This window comes from Rhinocladiella mackenziei, assembly GCF_000835555.1.
Source record: "Rhinocladiella mackenziei CBS 650.93 unplaced genomic scaffold supercont1.4, whole genome shotgun sequence".
NCBI lineage: Eukaryota > Fungi > Ascomycota > Eurotiomycetes > Chaetothyriales > Herpotrichiellaceae > Rhinocladiella > Rhinocladiella mackenziei.
The window spans coordinates 2,894,361-2,919,992 of record NW_013550601.1 but is presented as its reverse complement, the minus strand read 5'-3'; the positions used below and the strand labels follow the sequence as shown (position 1 = coordinate 2,919,992).

Below are 25,632 nucleotides of genomic sequence, written 5' to 3'. Positions count from 1 at the left end.
GTCAACAAATGTAGATATAGGCTTGATCCGGCCTATTGAGACACTATATTCGAGCCTCTAGCCGTCTAATATCCCCCTTGACCGCCTCCATCTCACCTTCCACTTCCCTGTATTTGGTGCCTAACTTCCTCATCACACTCATTCCCAGTTCCGGCGTCGGATCCGTCGTCTCGTATTCCCCAAGGACCACTTCCAACTCAGCTTTCCTCCCATCTAACTTTTCTTCCTCTCCCTCTAATGTCTTCGTTTTCCTCTTAATCCACGCTCTCCTCTCTTGCGCTTCAGCACTACTCTCAAGATCCCTTCTTGCTTCAAGCAACATGACTCTGACCTTCAAATCCATCGTGCTCGCAACTGTAGAGAGGAATGTTGCCCTCGCGAGATTCAAGCGGGAGATGGCACCGTGTTTGTGCGCTTCGAGATGCTGGATTTGAACACGGAGCAGGACGCGTTGAAGGGTGAGGAGCGTTTGGACTGTGTTTGTGAGTTGCGTGAGATGGGATGGGAGGACTGTGTCGCGGAGGTTGGAGAGGCAGGATATTTGAGGCGTTAGGATTGCGGTCAACGATTGTGGTTGTGGTTGTAGGTGCTTGTGAACGTCTTCGTCTCCGTCCTCGATGGCAACGCGAGCAATAGCACACAAGGATTTCTCAAGTTCAATGAACCGCGAAGACATCAAGGCAGCGATGGTTGGGATATTCGTTTTGAATTGTTCGATGTCGTGGGAAAGTAAACTTTGTTCTTCAACGCCGAGGCTGAGCGAATGGCCAGATACTAGTGGTTCAGGAGGGAAATTCTCGATTTTGTCCAGCGTCCTTGTTCTTGTGGCGTCGAGATATGCTGGAATGAGAAGCAAGAGATCCCTTAATGCTGGCAGCGACTGATGATGTTGTTGCTGGGTCTTGAAATCGGCGTCGGCGTGCGTAGAGCTATCCCTCTCCATCTCCTCCGCGGGCATACTCTGCTCTGGGCCCCGATTATCATCTTGACTTTGACTTCGCCCTTGAACTTCGAAGTGATATGGGAGATCCGCCAGGACTTCACAAAGAATATCCATCTTGAACCTCTTGACTCGGAAGGCATGCAATTGTTCTTCGAGATCTTTCTTCTTTTTTGTATTTTCCTCTGCGTCGTCCAGACTCTCTTCGAGGCCATCCTCTTTCGAGTCCTCCTCATTGCCGTCTGCTCTACTGATCACAAGTGGATTGAGGCCCTCGTATCTCCTCCTCGCCTCATTGGTCTTCTTGCTCGAGGCGTCGCGCTCTAGAATCTCCGTCGTGATATACTGCCATGTCTTTGCAAAGGCCGGGTTGGCGTCTAGATCAGCAGCAGACAGAGGAGAAATCATGTCGCAGCAGGACTAGTTTTATGATGTCCCAATCAACGCTCTTGATCCTGCCTTTCATGTCTGGTTATTTTCAATGTTGGCTGGGTTTGGTGGTCAATAAGAGCGCAAAGCTTCGCGCAATTCGGTTGTTTGACGCCCAAGAGGGAACAATTTGACTTCTCGGGCATTTCATTGGCTTGCCTACTAGTGCAATTTTCCTCTCAGCAAATGATCAGCTGCGACAAATAATTTCTACTAGGACAAATGTTTAATGGCTTGGCAATCTTCTTGTTCATTCATTTCATTTTTCACCTTCAGCACTCTTCAACGGCATACCCTGCTTCAAAAAGGTGTCTCTTAAATCACCACTACCTCATTCATCAAGCCCTAAGCACCACTAACCCTTGGGACAATGTCCTCTTCTCAAACCAGTCTCTGTTGCCAGAGGATTCTTTTCTTGAAAAACCCTGAAGGGATCCATGTCATGCTGAATAACAATGCAACAGTCAAATGGTCAAGCCCGTTGTCAGTTCGCCTTTCATCTACTCCTCCTCACTCTCCTCCGAATCACCATCATCGTCACTGCTCTCGCCCGTCTCAATCGAAGGAACAGCATTTGGAGATATTGGTCCAGCGTAAGCACCCAACTTGCCCTTCAATTCTTCAATTTGAGCCTCTTGTTCATGCTTGCTCATGGGTTTACCCTTCTTCGTTTTCTGTACTGGTGCAGGATTGTAGACTTCGGCAGGTTCGGCTTTGGACTCATCTGGAGGAGGTCCGGCATATTTCTTGACAAAGTTGAGCAATTTGAGAAGAGCATGATTGGGAACTTCCTCAATGTCCAGTTCAATCTCATTTTGATCACTGTTGGCCAAGGACGGGACGCTGTTTTGAATGATTTTGAGTGCCTCCTGCATCTGCTTCTCCGGTAGCATGGCAATCCCATTAGAAATGTATTGCTTCTCGGCAAAGGTGACATAACGATCCTTTTCCGGTCTCGATCTGGGAGCAGGTTTCTTCTTCTCTTTCTTGTCCTTGCCGAGATTGGGGAAGTTCGCCGCAGGCTTGTCTTTCTTGCTTGATTTGGATTTGCTCTTCTTGGTCGGGGGTGACTTGGACTTCTTGTTCTTCTTCTGTGCCAATTCACCCATTTGTTTCGACATTTCTTCAATCTGTTGTTGCAGACGTTTGATCTTGTCGTTTCGTTCTTGGTCGCTATCGTCCTCAGCCTCTTCCTCGCTCTCATCCTCTTCCTCTTCCTCATCCTCGACACCCGATTGAGGTTCAGATTGTGGTTCACGAGCCCCAATCCATTCGTCCTTGGTAGCCCACTTCTTGTTGAACATTTCTTCCAATTGGTGGCCAGACGTATTGACCAGGTCACCATCCGGATTGAATTTGTAGCAGTTCTTGAAGATAAGCCGAACATCTTCCTCAAAATCTTTGGCTTTCTCGTAGACATTGTTGTCGAGTTTTTGCTTGACGGTGCCCAAGTCCATGGGTTTCTTGATGATTTGGAAATAGGTAGGAATATTCAGGGCCACCGGATCGACCGGATGAGTGAAATACTGGTTGATTTGCCAATATTTCGGGCTCGTGAGTTCCTTCAACACCTCATTACAGAACTTCAATTGCAACTCGTACTTCTTCTTCTTGGGCCGACCTCCACCGAATTCTTGGTTGCGCTTTGTAGGGACAATAGCTCTCTTCGGCCGACCATCGGCCAAGCTTGAATCGCGTCGAATAAGTGGGATACCATCAGGTCCGGGCGCAAAAGACGGTGTTGGTGGAACGGCAGATTTTGGTGAACCAGCGGTCCCTCCGGGAGCAGTCGACGTGGTCACTGATGGTCGGCGTGGGGGTGCTGATCTTGTCGGTTCCTGTTTTTTGGCAGCCTTCTTGGTCTCCTTTGATGGCTCTTCAACACTAGCTTTGGGCAAATTTTTCATCTGTCCATCGAACGACGACTTCATCTTCTTGGCTGCTTGGGATACAGCGTGATCCGGACCGTTGAATGTGAAACAATTGTTCACAATCAATTGGAAGTCGCTGACAAATGCCGCAAGAGACGTGTATTTGTTCTGCTTCAGTCGTTGATCGATGGTACCCAAATCCATAGGATGCTTGATAACATCTGGATAGGACGGAATATTGAGAGCCACATAATCAACGGGGAGTCGGAAAGCCGCAGAAGCATTGCTCTTCTTCAAATTTGATATCACTCTCTTCATGTGTGCCAAACGCGCCGGAGTCACAGAATCATCACCATCATCTGCGCCGTTCATAGCAGCCGCGGTGTCACCGTTGGGCATCTGTGACGGTGCAGACGACGCAGGCACGTCCGGAACTTTGAATTCCGGTTCTTCCGCCCTCGGTTGGGGCTCGTCTGTCTTGACACGTTTTGGTGCGGGCTCCATCTCCACAGTGTCATCCTCTCGTTCCCGAGCCTGCTTGACTGGTTGAGCTGCAATATCCGTCATCACCTGATCTTCGGCCTCTGCCTGAGCGGGCACTTTGGGTTCTTCGACTGGAGGTGGAATTGTTGCTGGTTCCGTCGGTGGTTCCATCGATTGCCTGGTTGGCTTCTCTTCCGGCAAGGTCACGTGGGCCAATTGTGGCGCCGGTGGCGGTGACTGAGCCGGAGGAGATGGAAGACCAATATTGGTGACTGGAGCTTGAGTGGCCGGAGCCGACTCCACCGGCGGAGGGATAGTCGAGAAGGACGTCTCGGTGATTTCGGGTTTGGCAAGTGTGACCGAGACATCGGCGGAGTTATCCAGCTGATGCTTCCGAGCTTCGACTTCGGCAGCAGCCTCGGGAGTGAGCGCATCCGCATGAGGGGAGGTTCGAAGATCGGAAGTGGGTGGTAGGGACGGAACTGGTTGAGGCTCTGAAATATCCATGGCGAACTGACTTGTCTCTACCGGAGAGGCCGAAGAGGGGATCTCAGCTGGGATGGAAGAAGGCACAAATGATTCAGTGAGGTTCGATTCAGATATTGACGTCGCTGCTGGAGGCGCGGTAGGGGTGGTATCAAGAGTAGACTGAGGTTGCGAATCAGGAACGGCAGAAATAGATTGACCGGCAGGTTCTTTCACATGATCCGCTATGCCGTTCGTGACAGCGTCAACTGGTGCTTCAGGCGCTGCCTCCACGACTGGCTCTGGAACAGGCTGGGGAACTGTCTCGGGAACTGCCTCCAGCCACACATTTTCTTCCGGTTCAGGGGGGAGCGGATTGACAGAAGCCTCTGAATTCGATATTGTGGCGGCCAGATTGCCGGCAACATGAGATTCTTGTGGTTGATCTGAGGTTGAGCTAAATTTAACAGGGAGCCTGGTGAGAGTTAGATTGAGTGACAAGAGAATGGAATACCACAAAAGCCAACTCACCCATTGGCTCCCATCTGCATTTCAACGTCCATGATGCCAAGATATCAAATGCCGATGGAGGAAACTGACGGTGATCGGACCAGCCGAAAGATAACCGGTGGGAGGGAAAAAATTAATTATTAAGTTGGAAAAAATATCTTACAAGGCGAAAGGTGGCGAACGGTTGCGCCAGAAAGGGAGAACTGGACAAAGCGCGCAGAGAAAAGGAGAAGGCGTGTGTTGTCGCAAAGGCAGTGGAAAAGGACAAGGCGCGATCAATAAATAGTCGAGGCGAATTTGGAGATCGAGGGAGCCTGATGCTGACACAATCAAGTGGCAACAGGAGGAAGAAACTCAATTGGTGATTGAGGATGGCGATGGTGATGGCGAAGGAAGATCAAGAAAAGTTCGACGGTCGAAGATGAGATAAAGTTTTTCTGTCGGGAGATAGCAAATGAGGGTATCACGTGGCCACGTCCCGCCAAGATTTGCCGGCAGGTTGACCACGTGACCAACTCACGTTCCGCTTCGAAATTCAATCTCGATCAATTCACGCCCGGCTGCGGCATCAGACTTGTCGCACCAGCAGGAATTGTGTCGTGTCGTAATGAGGCGCAGTGCAGCTAGTCCGAGCAGGCAGTCCGAGCAGCTGCCAACCGCTGACTGATAACTGATGACCAGAGTTGTTGGATGCGTTAATGTTGATGTCACGATGATGGGGGCCCGCGCGCGCGACAGAGTGATGGAATAAGGATGCAGAGGAGTGCAGGCTCCAAGGGTTCGGGTTATGGGACAATAGAGCGCAGACGCGTCGTGGAGCAGAAGCGAATTAAATTCCGGCTTGGCGGGGGAGGAGAGAAAAAGAGATGAGACGCGGTGTCCGCGGTGTTTTGGGGGGCACGGCAGTTCGCTGCTGTCTACACTTTTAGGAGCAGTGAAAATTGATCGAGGGGCGCGAAATCTTTTAAGTAGCCTCGGCCTGGGACTGCCGTGTGGCCTGCGCGACCCGGCGAATCCCTGTCACCCTGCGAATCCCTGGCCTCTTGGCCTGAGAGCTGCTTCCTGAGCTTCCTGAGGCTTCCAAGTTCCCCGTCTCCTCGCCTCCGACCTGCTGCGGGTTCCACCTGATTTTGTTGTGGCTGACAATTGGTGATATTCTCATGCGCTTGCCACAACCAGCCTAGCATTTTTGGGTCTCATTGGCCGCTGTGATTGCCCCCCAGCTCCCACTTGTCCTCCCGGGTACTAGACTCTCCATCAGATACCCCTGCCAAATACGCAAAAGCGCCACCCTCCTATGTCAGGGCCTCCACTGCTTTTCACTGCCTTTTGCTCACCCCTCTCTTTTTTTCCTTTCCCTCGCCTCCTGGCAAATCCCGCTGTGTGATGGCATACACGCCTCCATTCTCAGTCCATCTTTTGCTTCTGCTTTGGCACGGATGATATCTGTATCTTGGGTTCTGGTCGTATCCTCCAACTTGTTCCAAGCATCAGGCAATTCATGTCACACGATCATCTTGAATTCGGCGTCGATGTCACATGATGTCACGTGAGTGGCCCGGATGAGTCATACATGTCTGGCTCGGTCTCCCTTTGCCTGCAGGCGTTCGCTGTATCAAATCCTCTGTTCTTGCCTGCACCATGCTTACCAGGCAAAGAACCAAGTTGGCCGAATATTCTTCTGGATCTTTGCTGGACTGTTGGCTCCTGCGACCGTCAAGGTCATTTTGCAGCAGGCTATCCTCCCCCTGTTGAGTAATTTCCGTCGCTTACCGGCCTCACCGGTCAAGCCGCGGACAAAGCCAGGAGAGATCAAATCTGGCCAGATAAAATCGCAAACGCAACTACCCTTTTTTCCGGTTTATCAGCAAAATAGATTCCATGAAGACTCCTCCCGTGGAAGGAATGGTTGCCTAACTGGGGTAGAGGCAGCCTGGGTCGTGCCATGTCATATTTGGGACTCCCCGACAAAGGCGCGATCAAACTTGTGTTAATGGATCTCAATGGACGATCTGTGTCTGTCAGCCTGGATCCAAGTTCTAGGACATAAAGAAAAGGCCAAAGGAAACCATGAGGTGCGTATATGGAGGGATGGCCTCCCCCGTGCCAGCGTCCCAGAGATTTCCAGGAAGGTAGTCAGTTTCCTGAGACAAGTAGAGACGAAACTAGTTTGACAGCTTTCGCAAGGGCCACTCTTGAGGAGCTGTGATCCAAAAGAAGGGCTGAAAAGATGAGGGAGTGTCAAGTTGAAAACAGGCATATAGTTTGTACAAAGAATCATATGGAGATAGAGGCGCTAGTCCCCGAAGCGTTAGTTAGGTGGTGAAGAATTAAGGCGGCGGTGCAACGTCAATTTCAACTGCTAAACTCCGGTCTCCATAATTTTTTTTTTTTTGCTGTGAACTTGTGAACTGCCGCTGTGTTTGTGGGAGCAAACTGCACACTCAACATTTAACGGGATTACGATGTTGTAGTCAAACTTGGTTATCCGCGTCCATTGCTCCTTTTCACGCCCTTCAATACACCCGCAACCAACGTCAAAATGGGTCGAAAATCCTCGTCCACCGCAGTCTCCAAGGTTTCCTCCACTTCTACGCCCGCTGTCTCTGCATCGTCAACGACTGTCTCTGCTCCAAAGTCCGCACTGCTGAAATGTGCCTTCGCACCCTCACAGTTCCAATTGCATTTGTTTGCTTTGGTCATCCAGAGTTTCGACACCCAACAGCTGCGCATCCACGACACAAATACTGGCCGCCTGCGCTGCCAACATAGCGCTGCACCGGGATCTAAAATCACCTGCCTTGATTGGGGTTTTTATGGCTCTGCCTATCGGGAACAGCAACAAGAATCTTCCAAGAAAAAACGGAAGCGGGACCAGAGCAACAACGAAGGGGTGGTAATTGCCTATGGGACAAGCACCTCGGAGGTCCGCATATTTTCGCCCACAGAAGGCAAGCTCTTAGCCACCTTAAGCGGGGCGCATGAGAGAAGTGTCAAGGATTTCAAGTTTGATTCCTCGGACTACAAACAAGGATGGAGCATAGGTGAAGATGCCAGGCTGGTGCAATGGGACCTCGTCCAAAATCGGCACACCCGGTTTGTACCGGTCATATCTCTGCCGGGCAGCAATCGGTAGCTAACGAGATCAGAACGATATCCCTCCCCGACCCGGCCATCAATATCCTTGCCACACCTTCACGGAATCCTCCTCAAATACTTTGTGCATCATCTACTCCGTTCGCCATTGATGTCCAGTCATCCGACGACTTTCGGATAGCGCGCTACGATTCCTTCAAAAACCCAGTCCATCAACTGTTCCGATCAAATTTCAGCGATTCAACGAATCCAGAGTACTTCCTGGCAGCAGACACCGACAGATACCTCAATGTGTACGATATCCCCAAACAGAAGTTGGTGCGGACTTTGGTAGCGGGTGCGGGCATCACCAGTGCAGATTTGTCCAGTCCTCCAAAGGATACCTCGGAAGTCTTGAGGCAGCAGGTTCTGTGCGCAGTGACGAAAGTGGGAACTGTGGAACTATTTTCTCAACCTTTGGCTCAGTCCAAGCAATTAAACGGCGACCTCAAGTCCAGCAGAAAAACCCTTACCAAGAAGCCTTCTGCTTCAGTCCGATTGATCAGCTCTGATAACAAAGGCAAACTGGTCCCAATCATCTCCGCATCTCTACAGGGCCCTGATCTCGTCGTTGTTTCTGCGGATGGTGGAATAGATTTTTCCTTCCAAAAGATAAGATGGCAAGACGAGGGAAATGGAGAATTACTCTTTGAAGGAACCAAAGAGGTGGTCAAAGTCACGAGCGCATCTACTTTGAACACAGTCACTCTGACTGGCGCCAAGGATACAAGTAAAGCGCATGTTGACGAATCAAGAACTGTGGTCGTCAATGGCGGAGCAGGGGCTAGACCTCAATCGGATGCCATCGAAATCTCAAGCAGCGAAAGTGACGGAGAAGATGAAGAAGATGAAGACTCTGCCGACGAGATGAAAACGAATGACGCACAAGATGTCGATGACGAACGAGCTGCCAGCGTAGATGCAGATGAAGTGATGGCTGATACAGTAGACCAAGTTGCAAATGAGCCGGAAGACGAGGAATTTGTCCAAACGGAGCAGACGTTCGGCGAGCGCCTCGCCTCCCAGCACCCGCACGAGATCTCCGCTGTTCCAACAGAACAACCCGATAATTTTCCAATATCCATCCCATTCATACACAACAAACCCCTCCTCCCATCTGGCATGTCCCTCGGTGCGGTTCTCACACAATCTCTGAGAACAAACGACCGAACCCTGCTCGAAGCCTGCTTGCACACACTAGACACCAACATCGTCAAGAACACCATCCAACGTCTCGACAGTAGTTTGGCTGGTCTCCTACTTTCCAAACTCGCCGAGCGCCTGGCCAGCCGACCAGGCCGCTACGGCCACCTGATCACCTGGGTTCAGTGGACGTGTATTGCGCATGGCGGCGCCATCGCGGCCCAGCCAGACGTTACAGCAAAAGTGCGGACGCTGTACCAAGTCCTGACGCAGCGGTCCAAAACTCTTGATAGTCTCCTGCTGCTTAAGGGGAAGTTGGACATGTTAGATGCACAGCTCGAGTATCGCAAACAACTCGCAGCACAGCGGCCGGCCAGGCGCGAGCAAGATGAACCCGGTATGATTTACATCGAAGGCACGGACAACTGGGACAGCGAAGATGAGGATCTCGACGAGGATGCATCACGGCCGACGAAACGGATCAAGGGCAAAGGGAAAGGCAAAGCGAGAAGAATGGCCCTGGAAGATCTCATAGCGGACGATGATGAGAATGAGATCATGCCTCTTGCGAACGGCGATTTGGACTCTGACAAAGAGGAAGATGAGGATGAGGAAGACGAGCGAAATGGCCTCCTCCTCGATGACGAAGCGGAAGTAACGGATAACGAAGACTCGGATCCCGACGGCTCAGCTTCCGATGCCGCCGGTAGCAGTGAAGATGAAGACTCAGCCGACGAATCCGAGAGCGGGAGCGAAGAGGGCGACGACGACGAAGACTCTGAAATGAACAGTTTCATCAACGACGGTTCCATCTCAGTTGCCGAGGACGAAGATGACGTCCACATTCCTGGCGACAGCAGCCAAGCCGAGGATGAAGGAGAAGATGAAGAGCAGGAGCCTGAGCTTAAGACTAAAGTCAAGCCGCGAATTCCTGCCCCAGGGTCTAATTCCAAGACAGCGTCGGCAGTTACTAATGAGTCGAACCGTAGGAAAAAGTTGAAGGAGTAAACTCGCAATGTCGCTTCTCGCATCACGTCACGAACCCAACAACAAAAATTGTATGGGGTCAAGCACGAAGGAGCTGAATGCGCCGAGCTAAAGCAAAAAGAAAAGCAAATCTTCTGAATGTCATGACGTTGAGGAACATATGGTGTTGGAATGGATAGAGTTATTATGTGGTGGTGAAAAAGAGCAGACTTGGGATGGAATGACTGACATCCACCGGCTGGCTGACATGAAAATATGAATATGAATATTGTGAGATAAAAAATGCAGTCATGGCACCCTACTATTCCATTCTTCCATTTATCAACATGCAATATCACTCCCGCTCCATGAGCAGTCTACCGTAATGAAGCTGGTCTGCAATCTCAATGGACCATCTTCCCCTTCAACTTCTTTTCAAATCTCCAAAAACTTGGTCGTTTGATCACGACAAAGCGATGATAAGGCTACCTTCTTTCCCCGTTGGACTTGCCAAATATCCTCCCTTCCGATCAAGTATCTGTGGATGTCAAACGCATCAGTGGCCCTTAGCAACCAGGAGACCCTCGACATCGCACTCTAAACCGGCCACTGAATCGATTTCTCTCCACTGATAGCAACGTCAAGTTATCAGACCTGGAAACAGTAAGTGATACCCACTGCGATAACGTATTTGTTCGATATTGACTGGCCGATCCAGGCTTTTTCGTGGAAGATCCACCAGACAAACTCGAAACGCCCCTGGAAATCAGGAGTCCGGAAATGATATTTGATAACCACATTTCTATGACGCAGGGTAGTTGGGTCTTCGGCTGCTTCGCCTACAACGTTCTTACAAATAGTTGTCTGTTCGATTTGGCTTTCATATACAACAAGGATTCTCGCGATGACGCGCACCTCATTCAGCTGTTCTCACTCCTAGGTCCGCTCCCAGCCAGGCTCAAGCATAGCTGGCCACGCTATGGAGTATACTTTGACGATGAAGCACAGCTGAAAAAGTTTGTCACAGCACAACGTCCGGCACAGTGGACGATGACCTCCAACAAAAGACTGACGAAGCCTCTCTATCGCCCCGCCGGATCACCTAGGAACACCTCAAGAATACTTCGACCACGAACTTCATCCATCGATCGTCAAAGTTTGTGAGCGCAAGATACGTAAAGACCAAGACCTTCCCGAATCAGTTGCGGAGTACACTGCTCTCAATCCACCGCTACGAGAAAGATGGTTGGACGAGAAGCACCCTGATGTGCAGCTCGAAGAGTGTGAATTAGTCCTCGATTTTATTACAGGGTCTTCTCACTTATGAGCCCGACCGGCGTCTTTCGACCAAAGGACTATTACAGCATGCTTGGATTCGAGATTCTTGTGCTTCAGACGGTGGACTTAGCAAATTTTCTGAAAAGCAGTAATAGTACCAAAGACCAAGACGAAGAGGTCGACTACGGATGAAAAGTCACAGTTGGATGGAAAGAAAGACGTTGATGAGGGTTTCCTGAGGACGCCATCATACGAAAGTGCTAGGAGGAGAGTATCAGTCGGTGAAGGCGCTTAGGTTGGAGTTTAGAAATGATACCCTCGTGGGACGGATTCGAAATCGAAGCTGAGACTTCGCGTGATTGCTTGATGCTTGACTCTTGCGACCCAGTGTGCCCTATCAGCCCTTAGGCTGATTACGTGTAGCTAAGTAGAGCGGGTTTGGCAAGACTGCCATGGGTCTTCATTCCCGTTACGGTACGCAGCCACGATGAATTGATGACACTTGATGTTTTCCTTGTCCATATGGATAATTCGTCCCAACCATGACGATGAGACACGGATCTATTGTTCAACGGGGTTGACAGCCCCATATGGGCCCGGACTCAGGATTGCAGCCGAAGCCATGGTCAACAAGACAAAGTGGCCAGAACTGGGCTTACAGCCATTCAACCTTCATGAGCATGCAACCATCTCATAGCAGAAGCGACAAGCTCTACTATCCCTGGATAGAGGACAGCGTCAGAAGCTACCAGATCCGCTCTTTGAGGCCTTCGTCAAGAGCGTGGAGATATACGCGCGGAAGAGCAGGGAGCAACCGACGTCGAACCAGATCCATCATCTCGCGAAGTTATCCATCGCCGAGGATATCCCTCTCATCAAAAATGCAGTCAATGACACAATCCAGTCCCCATCTCGGACCATCACATGAGCCAACGGGAAAGAGAGAGATTGCGGGAGGACACTGGGAAAAGAGCGGATCCACGAGAGAGCGCGGTGGCAAATGCGGCAGGAGACGATCGGACAGCATTGGGAATTGGCGCAAGTAAGGGTAAGAGATATTTGGGAACGAGAAAAGGAGATAAATTCATCAACAGCCCAAGTATTTTCTTTCGTCGAGCCCGCATACTGCTTCTTTACGGTAGCCTTCTCGACGAGTTGTCGCCGATGTCGTCGATAATGCTCGAGGGAATATTGGGCTGTTAGCCTCTGATTTAGATGTTGCACGGGCCATACCGTCTCCACAAAAGCCCTCTTCTCTCCAACTCCTTTCCCTTCCCAATGGTAGCAGATGACGCGAAGTAGTTCCCAATACCTAGGATATCAAAGCCAGGGGAAAGTTTCTCATGAAAAGGAGAGGCAGAGGACTCTCGCAGCCGGATTAAACGGAGAATCGATTGAACGTGTGAAAAGAGATGAGAGATGGGGCGCTGTTCGAGATGATTTCGTGAAAGTCAGAGGAGATCCTCTCTCTCTGTGGCAGTGGGAGGAAGTCTCAAGTTAAACCAGGTTGGGGGAAAGATCAGTTTAGCATTCTTGGCATCGAGGGGAAAACGCCCACAAAAGCGGCGGCACCAACCGCCAAATTCAGCGGGAGATTTCCTTGCCACTTGGTCAGTATGAATGTTGTCGGGCATGTTGGCAAATAGAATATTTGTTGCCTGAGTCTTAATTTAGAGAAGACTTCTGCTTTCCGAGTGTTCTTCCGTTTTTCTCTTCTATCACACCCTCCTCCCGTTAAGCAATCGATCTTACCGTACGGCATTTCTCGAAAAGCTTTTTTTAGTCATGACAGGTGTAAGGCGTCTAGACATTGCTGCAGGTAAGCAAATCTGACCGGAATTGGCAGCACGGAGTTCCACGGACGGCAACCCGTGAAGCGAGGACGGCCGAAGCACGGCAGAAGGAGTTGAAAGAGATCTCTCAATATCAACAGCTGGTGGAGGAAGTCAATAAAAAGGTCTTCAAATCTTGAATCAGCTCCTGAGACGTTTGTGCTGATTGTAAATGGGTAAAAGGTTGATGCTAGAGAGTTTACGCCTCAATTACTCCAAAAAACTGCTGAGCTTTTGAAGAAGAATCCAGAGTACTACACTATTTGGAATCACCGTCGTCGTATCTATGTCAACGAATTTCACGACCTCGAGAAAGCCGTCTCTTCGGGTGATATAGACGAAGATAATAGGGTGAGCCAAGTATTGGATATCATACAATTGGATTTGCAATTTCTATTTCCTCTTCTTCTCAAATTTCCCAAGTGCTACTGGATATGGAATCACCGATTGTGGCTTCTCGACCAATCCACAATCCTCCTCCCGGCATCACAAGCTCGAAAGTTATGGGAGGAAGAGCTTGGGCTAGTCGGAAAGATGCTCAGTCGAGACAGCCGAAATTTCCATGGATGGGGATACCGGCGAATCGTGGTACAAAACCTCGAAAGTGAAGCCTTGCAGGGTCAGAGCATGGCACGGAAGGAATTCGACTATACTAAGAAAATGATTGAAACGAACTTGTCCAATTTCTCCGCCTGGCATAACCGAACGATACTTATTCTCCGGATCTTGGATGAGGAAAATGCAAGTGACGATGAAAGGCAGAAAATGCTGGATGAAGGTGCAAGAGCAGTCCCACGACGCTGACTTTTGGCATACTGATCGACACAGAGCTCGAACTGATCCATAAAGCATTATTCGACCCATATGACCAATCACTGTGGTTCTATCACCAAAATCTGATGTGCACGTTCGACCCGGACCAGGCAGCCAGGAGCATGGCGCCGAATCTTTCTAATGATCAGCGGCTGAAATACATCGCATCGGAGAAGGAGTATATCGAAGAAGTGTTGGAAGATGCTCAAGACTGCAAATGGCCGTACCAGGCATTGATCGAATGCACGCTGTTGGAAGCAAAATTGAACAAGGGCATGCAGAAAGATGATAACAGAAAGATACGGGAATGGTTGGACATGCTGAAGACTTTGGATCCTCTCAGAAAAGGCAGATGGTTAGACATGGAGCAGGCCCTTGTCAAGGATAATTTGCCGATATGATTTTTCTCCAGACCGGAGAGATGCCAGTAAAGATAAAGGAAAAGGAAAATGGTGGTAAGGGGCGCCGATGTCAAGCGTCAGATCGCGAATCCCTGGATGGAGAACAAGTAGCGAGAACAAAATGAGATGGGATGACGAGTTCCACGAGAGAGTTGGCGTTGAATGAAACCACCCCAATCGAAAATGCTGACCTTTCAGGGGGTCCGCCTTGTACCTGGTTCTCCTCGTAAAGCTGTGTCAGCCCCTTTAAGGTCCATGGGGGCTTGATAAGGGGCAGAAAGCCAGGCTGGTGGGCTACTGCAGGCTAGGCCCTAAGAGTCATGAGATGAAACAAATGGGGCTGAGGTTGATGGCTGGTGGACTCCATACGTAGTACGAAGTGTATGGTGTTGTTGGCCAACCGGCAGTGGTAAGAGACACCAATTGCTCTTTGTCCCTGGATCAGCGGGTCCTCCACCAGGTCATAGTCCTAGTTCTGGAAATTTTGGCACGAGATTCCTGGAATTCAGGGTTCAGTTCCTCCTCCGCGTTGCCTGGAGAGAAATAAAAAAAGTTTCTGCTCCAATTGGCAAGCCCACGGCCATCAAAAAGCCCGCGACTAATCGTTCCCTACTCCACGGATAACGCTGGAGTATTCTTCAGAATCATTTCTTGAGCTTCATTTCTCTCCGACAAGAATTGTATCCCTCCCGGTGACGGCTGTGACGATTTTACGCTCGTTTGGTTGCGCATCATCTCTATCGCAGGCAACTCCGCCAGTCCGAATCGACACGCCTCCTAGTATATACAATAACTCTATTTTCATCAACGAATATCCTCCCATTCTTTGATCGATCCTCTCTGGCGGCCCATGATACTATGAGTGGTCTGAGCGTTGTGTGAAGGCATTCAATATGGAGAGAATACAATCAAGCACAGACAATTCCGATAGAGAAGAGGTAGACAGACAAACCTACCAATTTCGGTGACCTGACGATTTACTGACCATTCCCAGAAATTCGAGGATGCAAGTGATGTTCACGACTCTTCACATCGAGATTCATCCCAGCAAGAACGACCTCCGTTGGACCCCAGCAACGTCAGCGGGTCCCAAGCTGCGCTTGACCATGACAAGCAATCTATGCCGCCGCAAAGAGAGAGTACAGGGAGTTCAGAACAAAAATTCCCTGATATAACAACAGATACCGTTGGCGTGGATGATTCTGCATCGACTCGGTCACACGATGGCCAACAAATGCCTACTCTCAAACCTCCAGAAGCCTCTGCCGATAATTCGGATCCGTCTTCCAAATCCCTTCCTGCCAAACCTGCGTCTCGTCCTTCAAGATTCCAAGGCTTTTCAGCCTCTCTTCCTTCAGTACCATGGGGCGCTCCACCACCTCCGCCCGCCAAAAAGGGTTCGGATGCACGAGCACCTTCACCGCAGCCGCCTCAATCCTCCTCTTCCTTCGGACGCAAAGTCACCACTCCTTTTGGCTGGTTAAGCCGAGCGACCTCGACCCCCAAAGAAACCCGTTCTCCTCCTTTACCCTCCAGAACCCAATCTGACGCTCGCCGGAGTACCGCTGCCTCGGTCTCTACCCTTGGAAGCAATCCCGATCTCATGTTGAAGGCTTTGGAAGAGTCACAAGATGGATCCAATGGACAGAGGCCGTCGAGAGCATCCCTGCGCGAGCAATTCAAGATGTTGCGGATGCGAGAAGAAGCAGGAATCACCAATCTAGAAGGGACAGAAAAATCCGAGGGCGGGGCCATAGCAGGGTTGATAGGACGATCAGCGAGTTTAGGTGTGGGCATTGCCACTCCCGGAGGCGTCAGTCAAGATGAAAATATTGTATCAACTCCGGTCGTATCTCCTTCCTCACCGATGGCCGAAACGATTCCGACCAATCCGAATCTCGCCCCTGGAACTGTGGCCGGCGTGGCGGTGGCGGCAGCGGATACCGCCATACCAATTGATTGGGATTTCTGGCAGAATGTTGTGAACGAAGGACCTCAAGCCGTCGCTCGGACGAGTCCCGATGAGTTTACTCAAGCGATTAGTGGTGGAATTCCTCAAACAATCCGACCGGTGATCTGGCAAGTTCTTGCGGGCAGTAAAAACGAGGATTTGGAGGCCGTCTACTTTGACCTCCGCTCTCGAGGCCCCAATACAGATGCAAGGGAAGGCTTGCCGAAATCACCCTTGCTCAACGGTAATGTCAATGGCAGTGTCAAAGAAAAGGATTCGGTAGGATCCTCCAGATCGTCCGTTCGGTCTGATCACTCAACGCCCGCCACTAGTGCTAATGTCGGAATGGCATCTCCGTCTCCATCTGGAGAACCAACCGATCCGATGAGCAGCGCGCCTCTTCCGACTCAATTAGCTGTGGAACGAGCTAAAAAAGCAAAGGAAGATTCCGTTGCACTCACCAAGCTAGAGAAAATGATCAAACGCGACATGGGCTCAAGGACCAGCTATTCAAAGTATGCAGCTGCTGCAGGCCTCCAGGATGGACTTTTCCATGTGTGTCGAGCTTATGCGCTCTTTGACGATGCTGTTGGATACCCCCAAGGCATGAACTTTATCGTCATGCCTATGCTTTTCACGATGCCAGAAGAAGAAGCCTTTTGCCTTTTAGTTCGACTGATGAACAAGTATCAATTGCGCGATCTGTTCATCCAGGATATGCCCGGTTTACATCTGCACCTTTACCAGTTTGAGCGGTTACTGGAAGACCTCGAGCCCGCCTTATTTTGCCACCTCAATCGCCGAGGTGTCACTCCTAGGCTTTACGCCACTCAATGGTTTCTTACCCTGTTCGCCTACCGATTCCCACTTCAACTCGTCATGCGCGTCTTTGATCTGATACTGTGTGAGGGCCTTGAAGGCGCGATCCTGAAATTTGGAATGGCCGTCATTCAGCGAAATGTTCCGACGCTGTTGGGAATGCAAGATATGCAAGCTCTAACAACCTTCCTGAAAGAGAAGATATTTGATGTCTACATTGATGCCACTCCTTCCTCGAAATCAGTTTTGGAATCAGGGTTCTTCGGCAGCTCAGGCGGTTCCGACACGGAGGTTTATCGAGCAGATCTACTGGTCCAAGATGCATGTGCGGTCCGGCTCACTCCTGAAATGCTGAATCGGTACAGAGAAGAATGGGAAACTACCACAAAGGCCGAAAAGGCACGAGAGACCGAATTGGAAAACTTGAAGACTGATTGTGCCACCAAGGCTGCCCAGATCCGATCCCTCGAGAAACGGGCCGAAAAGTTTGATGCCGAACACGTTGAAATCGCCAACGAGCTTGTGAGACTGAAAGTCGAGAATAACGAGCTTCAAGATCGGAACGAAAGTTTGAACGGACAGGTCGAAGAGTTACGAAAAGTTGCTGAAAGCGAAGCGGCAAATGTCGAAGAGAGAATGCGAGCCGGTACTGAACAAGTCATGCAGCGAAATATCGAGGTGCAGAATGAAAATCGTCATATGGAAGAACAAATGGCCGAGATGGAAAAAGAGCTTGTAAAGATGAAAGTGAAATATGCTGAGGTGAGTGTAGTGACTCTGAGTCTATGATCGGTATCTAACTTGCTGAAAATAGCTCAATGCCGAACATGAGGGGCTCAAGCAGAAATGGAATGATCTGAAACGAGCTCTTGAGTAGAGTCCTTTTCCTGACCCGGCCGATTGTTCTTCATTGACGACCCCTCAATTCGCTTCACAGTCTAGTCTGAACATGACACTCGATTGAGACATCAACCCTTGGCATGACCGAAGCTTGTGCAGCAGCGACATGTCAACCTTTTATCTTTAACTTGCTTTTCGACACCCGTAAGCACATGATGGAAATGGCATAGCGCCGTTGAATGAGGACTTCGCAAGTGCGATCAATGGCTTGAGTATGGGAGGCTTTGTGGCGGACGGGTGGTTGGAGTTTTCGGTCAACCAAGGACGGATGATACGTGGATTACAACTGCAACTTTGCAACGTCCTTGGCTGTGACGGATGTCCGAATCCGATTTGTCTGTCTGGGAGATTCGTGGCCGGAAGGGACACCAAGGCTGATTTAGCTACACTGCATTGAGTCATCTCCTGTGACAAAATATTATACGGCCGTCATCGGCCGAATGCATGATGCTATGGGACAGACCGACTACGGTTCTATGGTATATAGTATTGAGATACCAAACACTGAAAAAGCCGAATAACGGCTGGAAAAAATGGAAATGAAAATACGACATTGACATCCCATCCGCTTGTATTGAGGATCCTGATTTTCTAGCACAAGGCTCTCGAATCCTCTTGCGTGGCACGTCTTGTGGACGAGGAGGAATGTTTCTCTCGATAATATCTTGCTTTATTTCACGCTCTACTCTAAATGTCGACTTCCACTTCTCTCAAACCAAAGTGACCGGGACCAATTGATCACCTCCTCTACAACCTAACCCTTCCACCCTTGAGCTCCTCCCACTCCTTCGGCCCGTACTCCACATACCTGTTGGCGCCAGGGGGAAGCCAGAACGTGCGATCCTCAGGGCTCGACAGGCGGATCTTATCAACATCCACGCCTTCGGCGCGAAGTCGGCCTTTCTGCAGCTTCATAGTCCCCGTGTACTCGAGCTGGGGCACGACGCGGAGAAAGATGGGCACAGCGTACCGCGGGAGGACGGAGATGGTGTGCTCTGCGAGAGCGACGAGATCAAGTTTGTCGGGCGTGATGCCCTGGACCGGGACGATTGCTGCGCATCCGGCGCGTCCGTCCGTGTGGGGCACCTGTACGCCGTAGACGTTGGCTTCGGCGATCTGATCGAAGCGGCCGAGCACGTCGCTGACTTCGTTTGTCGACACATTCTCGCTACGCCATCGGAACGTGTCGCCTAGTCGGTCGACAAAATATACGCGGCCTTCGGCGTCTTCACGCATCATATCCCCCGACCGGAACCACAGGTCGCCTTTCTTAAACACGTCGCGGATCTTGCGCTTGTCTCCTGCGTTCTCGTTCTTGTAGTACCCAGCGAACACGATGTCGGCGGTGGCAGGGTCCATCCTGTGCAGCACCTCGCCAGGCTCATCGGTCTTGCATTCGATCGCGAAGTTGTTTTGGTCTCGAAGAATCTCTTGCGTGTCAGGGTCGATGCGCACCCGTTTTTCGTTCGCAGCGTTTACCAAGTGCCAGTACGCCCCACGCAGGGCGACGGCGTTGCGACCAAACTCGCCCTTGTTGGCATTAAAAGTGGCCCCGAGTCCGTCCGTCGCGGCGTAAAGCTCGTTAATGATTTCGATACCGAATCTTTCTCGGAACACTTCCCAGACGTCCGGTCGCATGCCGTTACCCCAGGCCATGGTGACATTGTGTTGCTTGTCGAGAGGGCTCGACGGTGCATTGATTAAGTATCGGCATAGTTCGCCCACGTATTGAAGAATGTCGGCCCGAGATTTGCGAACTTCAGGCCAGAAGGTCTTGTGGCTGAATTTGCGGCTTAGGACGATGGTGGAGCCAGCATAGATCGAGGGAGTGACACAGAGACCGTGGCCTGCTCCATGATAGAGAGGGAGTGCGGTATACATCCTGTTGTGCGGTTTCAGTTTGAGATAAGCGCTGATGTTTCTTGCCGTGTTCAATTCTCGGCCTCGAAGCAGAATGACTCCTTTGGGCAAACCAGTGGTCCCGGAAGTATAAATGAGGCTGCCAAGTTCATATGGTGATATGCCTTCCTGTCGCGACTTCGGCAAGGGCGTCCGGTCTGAGAACGAAGATATAAAGGCCTCGTCGTAGTAGATCGTCTGCACATTCGCGGCTTTGAGCTCTTCTTCACATGGCTGAACAAGATCCTTGGTTCCGCGATCTGCGATGAGATACCTCGAATCGCAGAGTTTGACCGAGTGCGTGAGAGGAGCTGCAGTCAAATTGCAATTGATAAAAGCCGGACAGGCGCGGATCGCCTCGAGTCCGAACCAGAGGAGGAGGTACTCGGGGCTGTTGCCACCGTCAATTGCGACGATTTCCTTAGGCTGGATACCAAGATCGTTTAACAACCAATTTCCAACTCTTTGCAAGTCATCAAAGAATTGCTTGTAGGTCCATGTTCGATCTTCGAATATCAGGAACAAGTTATCTGCATTTTGCCCCTGAGCATGCTCCTCAAAGACATGGTACATCAGCAACTTGTTTTGAGCCGTCCTCTTATTAATGAAGTCGAGGGCTTCCTTGGTATTGCCGGCCAAAGTACCGCTCCGGAGGTCATGTCTGATGAGAAATTTGGCATCGAGATACGCAGCCGTGGCTAGGCCGCCAGCAATCGCCGCAGCGGCGGTGGTAACTGAAACGTCTGTTAGTCGGGTACGGTGCTGGAAATGGGTATATATACGCACGGGCCATGCTGGAACAAATCAGACTCCGACGTTCGAGAAGCCCGTGAACAGGGCCATCGCAACCTTGATATCATTGAAGTGAGACTTGATGTACTTGAGGCTTCCCAACCGCAGTTCGGCCGAGGTTGGTTGGGGTAGCTCCGCATTGCTTCGGCTGATGTTCAGGCCGCCAGCTCGGGCACACTTTCTGGGAAAATAAGAGGGTGATAGGAAAGGGCCGAATCTACCATCAGGTATCCTGTCCAATCCTGTGGTCCAACGTCGGCCATCGGGAAGCATGGAGGAAGATGAGGTGGCAATCGATTGAGAGGAAAAGAAACTTGACGATCCGGCAACCGAGGGGGTTCGCTCTCAAAGGGGAATGTTGAGCGAATAGGGGCCTGTGGGGAAGGATGCGGCCAAGCTTTTATTAACATCCTGCATCTTGCTACTCATGTCTGCGTATCTGGGAATTCGGTCTTATACTCTTTCACTGCTCCTTCTTGAAGCTATTCTCGTTGATTGTTATCCCCTAATCCGGCTCCAATTTTTGATGCTAACCAAGAGGATCATAGACCCGGAGCGTAGTTTGATGATGCCGCCGAAAGCCTCAGCTCACACGTCCCCCATGCCTCACTCCATCTTCTCTCAAGCTCCTTCGAGTACTGCTTTGTGACAAGGCAAATCGAAATCAACACTGTTGTGATGGTGGTGCAATCCCTAGCCCGACACTGTCGAAGCCTCTGTTGATCACAGCCTTGAGGCAATAAAGAAAAGAGATCGGAATTCCTCCAACTTGGCCAATGATACACACAACAAGAATCACTCCTCAACACGCCCTTTGAAAAATGTCTCGCCACCAACTCGGATACTCCTCCCATACCTGAGCTTGAGGATTCTCACACCAGAACTCACCAGTCACGCATGGACATTCGCCATGGCCAAATCCAAGGTCCATATATTGCCCCATGTAGCCATATTGGACTGGCACCAGCTCGCCGGTGACCAGCTGTGCCTTTTGCCATTCAGGTACGAAGACTGGTCCCCACTCGCCCAGCTCTTGCATCAATTCCGTTCCGAGGTAGAAATTACCGTGAGCCTCGAACTCTGGATCTTCATTCATGTCGGCATTGCTCACCTGGACCTCATCCGGTCGAGGCCCGTCGGTGAAGATTGGTCCTGTCTGGTCGAGAGGAAGTGGTCTGGAGAATGGCGGCTCCTGCATTTGCGCAGAGCGGCCACCAGGAACGCGAGGTGGAGGCCGAAAACGACTGCATTTCGTCTTCGCAAGCACGCTCTGTCTGCTATCGCCATTCCACTGCAGCTCTCCTGCGCTAGGCCAGCGAGCAGCCTGCCCAAGGTAATCGGCTGACCAGATTGTAGGGAGTGCAAGTACAGGGCTCAATCCATGGTGGAAGACCTTGCCATCTTTTTTCCCAAACGCTGACTTGATCTTTCTCTGATGCTTGGGAATCTTTTGCTGGGCATTGATCTGCGCCTTAAGCCATTCACAATTCTTCTGTTTCTCTGCCTCCGCCATAGCGAGGATCTCCTTCTTGTGTACCACCCATTCCGCAGGATTTTGAGGAAAGATTTCCGATGGGCCTCTGCCAGGCTTTGCATTAGTTTTGAACTGTTCTGGTGCAAAATGTCGGACTCGCTGCTTGATTCGTTCATACTCCTCCTTTTCTTTCACGGCGTCGCTCTTCCATGTGACTGACGAAGTATGAGATGGTAGAAGAGGCTGCAGCTGGGTGCTAAAGAAGGGTTGGTTGCCTCGCTCTCCACTGTCGACACTGATTCGATCATCGAATATTCCCACTATCACCTCGTCTATCGAGCCTTGGCACATCTTTCGAGGAGACATTGTAAGTCTCGCGGTGGATTCTTTCGTTGTGGCTTTTTCTCTATGCAAATTTGGTGATGATTATGAGCTGTACAGGCGTACAACAAGAAAACCAGAGGCTGAGACGTTAACTGGGCAGCGGGCTGAAGAGGCTGCGTAACTTCACTATTTGCGAAATGGAAATCCTGGTATTGTGAGGACGATATATCTGCGCTTCCCGCTTCGTCTACCTCAGAGACAGCTGTTTATGTGGCCTTGGACCTGTGATGCACTGTGATGAAAAGTCTCAAGGGAATCCTTCCGGGGATGTTGACGGTGGATGGGTGCTGCAAGAAATTCACCTACTTTCCGGGAGTCACTTCCAGATCACTCTGCCGGACATCACTGCTTGAGATCCGATTCACACAAAATGTTGTCAGATCGACTTACCAGATCTCCTCGTCAACGTGTGGCCTTGTATTTCTTAGCTGTGGCTGTCTATCAATTTTTGCGGTCCAGCAGAAGGCCTCACATACTGGGAAAAAGGACCGCCAAATCGTCGGTGAAGCCATTGTCATGAAGGTTGAATACTCTTCACGCTGGCCTGCCATCTCACTCCAGTGTTGGTAAGTCACAACCTGTTCGTTGGCCTGGAAGCACGGGGCATGCTTCTGTTGGAATTGAGTCGACGCAAGTGAAGCCATGGTTATTCTCCGCCATCAAGCCACGATCACCAACGAGGGACATCCACGGTGTATACATTCACTTAATGCCGGTGTTTCCTCGGGGCTCAAGCTTCAAGACTCTCGCCACTAGCACTTGGTTGGATCGGAACTTCCTGAATTGGTGCTGTCGCGCTTCGTGTCAAACCTACGTGAGCATAGGTTGAGTGACTTCAACAAAACATACTTATGAGGCGGCCATGTCAAGCGTATGAGTCCAATGGGACCTACAGGACTGAGGGAAGTCGTGGAGTATGATTGGCACAGGGAGAATATCAAGTCTGGTCATGTGAAGAATGAAAGGGGTTTCGCTCTATGCGGAGGGAGATGACAGGGTGATGACCATGACACCGCCAATGGGTACTATAGACCGTATGCATGAATTGAAACGATCTAATGGCAAGTCGCACCATGCTCCGTGCTCCGTGCTCTATGAGTGCTGGGGTTGTGTGGCAGTCTATTCACGCCCTCAGCCTTGCCTCAAAGCAGAGAATGTCAGGCAAAAGAGGCAATAGCAGATCCTGTATACGCGCTAGGTAGACATCATGCTCTGATTAGGCTGCATATGGCAAAAAGCCAAAGTGGCTCTATGAATGCTGAAGTCCAGCCGTTGACGTTGTAGTGTAAGCTCAAGGAGGTCAATGTGATTTCCCAGGCTATAGATGCAGTATCACGTGCCAAAAAGTCCTGGCGTGACTCGAATTCGTCGAGCCAAACCACTGTAGCCACTTATATCGTTTGATAATTGACCCCAACTAGGGGCCGCGGACAGAATATTCGACCAGAGGTAAAAGCGTAGCTTCTGTATTTTGGGAGCTAGCCCCCAAACCCCAGGCCTCACTGCGTTCGAGATTGCCAAGCCTTTTGCATCACGTGGTTGGCCAACCCTCCGTAATCCGAAAAGTCTATAATCCGACAATTGCCAATCCTTTAGCTGACCCCATCGGATCCAATCCACGGCCCACCCAGAAATGGGTAGAATGCCGCCTTTGTCTGCCAGACCCCCTTGATCGGATCCAGTCCATGGATCATATATAGACGATGTTGATCATGGTGTCCTGTGCCGTACGATATCCTCCATCGGATCCAGTCCATGGACCGTATGTAGACGGTTGATCACTGTCTTTTATGGGGGCTAGCCCCCATACCCCCAGGCCTCACTGCGTCCGCTTCTCTTCATGTTGCTATCTTTAGTATATCCTTCGAAGGATGTAGCCTCGACGACATTTACCAAGGTGTTCGATTCATTGAGGTGTCACGTCACCTATCGGCCGGCAATTCGGTGTGGTCTGCTGAGATAGCGCCCTTTCCAGTGATGGCTTGACTTACCCGGATACAGCCGAATACGAAGACAATATAGTCGGAAAACTCTCTTCCGCCGATAGACTACCATTACGGGAATCATGACCTTCGGCTCAAATGATGATGTCGCATTTATACAATCGGTGGCGGATGATTCGTCAGGTCAAAGGTTGCTGCATGGCGAAGAGAATAGGAGATGGAATCCAATGTGCGGATAGAGGAGCATTGAATAGAAATTTATCCCTGTCGGCCGGCCCGAATCGAGCCGTCCAGGATTGACCGCTTCAGCGTATGAATGGACTGGTATTCTTGCAGAATGCAGCCTAAGCAGTTATAGTAACTCCACGAGGACACTATTCACAGAGTCTATGGGTAAGTAGCACAATGTCAAGGGTCCCTTGTTTGAAGCCCAAGTAAGCGGCGTTTGCCCATAATTGTCCTGAGAGAACAGGCTAAATACGTCCGCTCCAGTGGATACTTCGTATCGTGGCTGTCGCCTGTGGCATAGCAATGGATACTGGTTCTGTGATCTCCGATTGCCCACCGGTTCGTGTCTGTTCGCCGCGGCGTTCAACAGTGCCGCACGATTATCGTTTTCTTTTTTAAAGCTCGATTTGCTCCTTTCTTGAGCATCTGCACCACCTTCTCGTGGCCACCCACGGATGCTGCTTGTACAGTGGCTTGAAAAATCGGCTTCACCCATGCATACATTTGAAGATTCTCCGCCCTACAGCAATAGCGGAAGCCTTGCCATATCTAGTCAAGCCTCAATCCAATGATCAATCAATATACTGTATATTTCACTACGGTCAAAGCTACACGTGCTCGTAATATTTCAGTAAGAGCACAAGAAAGCTCGGCGCTTACACGAGAAGAGAGGGCTCAGAAGGTAATTCATCAAAACATCAAAATTAGAACGTGGACATATAAAAGAAGCTGCAACTCAGGGTATAAGATTCATTTCGAGAAAATATCGTTATCCTCCTAGCCAACAGCTCCGGCATCTCTCAAGACCATCACCACCCTCTCATGGCCACGTGCTGATGCCGCCTGCAGTGCATTGCCATACTCTCCTCCTTGAGCATTGACATCCGCTCTGGCATCCAGGAGCATCTGCACCACCCTCTCATGGCCACCTGCTGATGCCGCCTGCAGTGCATTGCCATACTCTCCTCCTTGAGCA

General features: G+C 50.5%; 8 protein-coding genes across 8 annotated transcripts in view; 3 read left to right on the top strand and 5 right to left on the bottom strand.

Annotated features, from left to right (window-relative positions):
• Positions 1 to 43: 43 nt before the first annotated feature.
• On the bottom strand, positions 44 to 1,348 carry Z518_06180 (uncharacterized protein; the record flags this gene model as incomplete). Its single annotated transcript, XM_013416990.1, has 1 exon — positions 44 to 1,348. The coding sequence occupies one exon, from the start codon at positions 1,346 to 1,348 to the stop codon at positions 44 to 46; it is 1,305 nt and encodes a 434-aa protein (XP_013272444.1).
• Positions 1,349 to 1,869: 521 nt separating this feature from the next.
• On the bottom strand, positions 1,870 to 4,751 carry Z518_06179 (uncharacterized protein; the record flags this gene model as incomplete). The annotated part of the gene is made up of 2 exons (XM_013416989.1): positions 1,870 to 4,663; positions 4,720 to 4,751. 2 exons carry the CDS (start codon positions 4,749 to 4,751, stop codon positions 1,870 to 1,872), a joined length of 2,826 nt encoding a protein of 941 aa, XP_013272443.1.
• Positions 4,752 to 7,240: 2,489 nt separating this feature from the next.
• Z518_06178 (uncharacterized protein) lies at positions 7,241 to 11,412 on the top strand (the record flags this gene model as incomplete). Its single annotated transcript, XM_013416988.1, has 6 exons — positions 7,241 to 7,794; positions 7,848 to 9,961; positions 10,588 to 10,605; positions 10,661 to 10,975; positions 11,049 to 11,223; positions 11,271 to 11,412. 6 exons carry the CDS (start codon positions 7,241 to 7,243, stop codon positions 11,410 to 11,412), a joined length of 3,318 nt encoding a protein of 1,105 aa, XP_013272442.1.
• A 1,593-nt stretch (positions 11,413 to 13,005) lies between these two features.
• Z518_06177 (uncharacterized protein) lies at positions 13,006 to 14,266 on the top strand (the record flags this gene model as incomplete). The annotated part of the gene is made up of 4 exons (XM_013416987.1): positions 13,006 to 13,014; positions 13,067 to 13,177; positions 13,236 to 13,830; positions 13,881 to 14,266. The coding sequence occupies 4 exons, from the start codon at positions 13,006 to 13,008 to the stop codon at positions 14,264 to 14,266; spliced, it is 1,101 nt and encodes a 366-aa protein (XP_013272441.1).
• Positions 14,267 to 15,159: 893 nt separating this feature from the next.
• On the top strand, positions 15,160 to 17,913 carry Z518_06176 (uncharacterized protein; the record flags this gene model as incomplete). Its single annotated transcript, XM_013416986.1, has 3 exons — positions 15,160 to 15,204; positions 15,261 to 17,798; positions 17,851 to 17,913. 3 exons carry the CDS (start codon positions 15,160 to 15,162, stop codon positions 17,911 to 17,913), a joined length of 2,646 nt encoding a protein of 881 aa, XP_013272440.1.
• A 770-nt stretch (positions 17,914 to 18,683) lies between these two features.
• Positions 18,684 to 20,628, bottom strand: Z518_06175 (uncharacterized protein; the record flags this gene model as incomplete). Its single annotated transcript, XM_013416985.1, has 2 exons — positions 18,684 to 20,569; positions 20,622 to 20,628. The coding sequence occupies 2 exons, from the start codon at positions 20,626 to 20,628 to the stop codon at positions 18,684 to 18,686; spliced, it is 1,893 nt and encodes a 630-aa protein (XP_013272439.1).
• Positions 20,629 to 21,429: 801 nt separating this feature from the next.
• Positions 21,430 to 22,467, bottom strand: Z518_06174 (uncharacterized protein; the record flags this gene model as incomplete). The annotated part of the gene is made up of 1 exon (XM_013416984.1): positions 21,430 to 22,467. The coding sequence occupies one exon, from the start codon at positions 22,465 to 22,467 to the stop codon at positions 21,430 to 21,432; it is 1,038 nt and encodes a 345-aa protein (XP_013272438.1).
• A 2,966-nt stretch (positions 22,468 to 25,433) lies between these two features.
• The window catches only part of Z518_06173 (uncharacterized protein), a gene marked incomplete at both ends in the record, with an annotated part of 4,744 nt that continues 4,545 nt past the window's right edge, over positions 25,434 to 25,632 (bottom strand). Inside the window, one exon of the mRNA XM_013416983.1 lies at positions 25,434 to 25,598. Coding sequence (XP_013272437.1) covers positions 25,434 to 25,598 — 165 coding nt within the window. The remainder of the gene's footprint in view (positions 25,599 to 25,632) is intronic.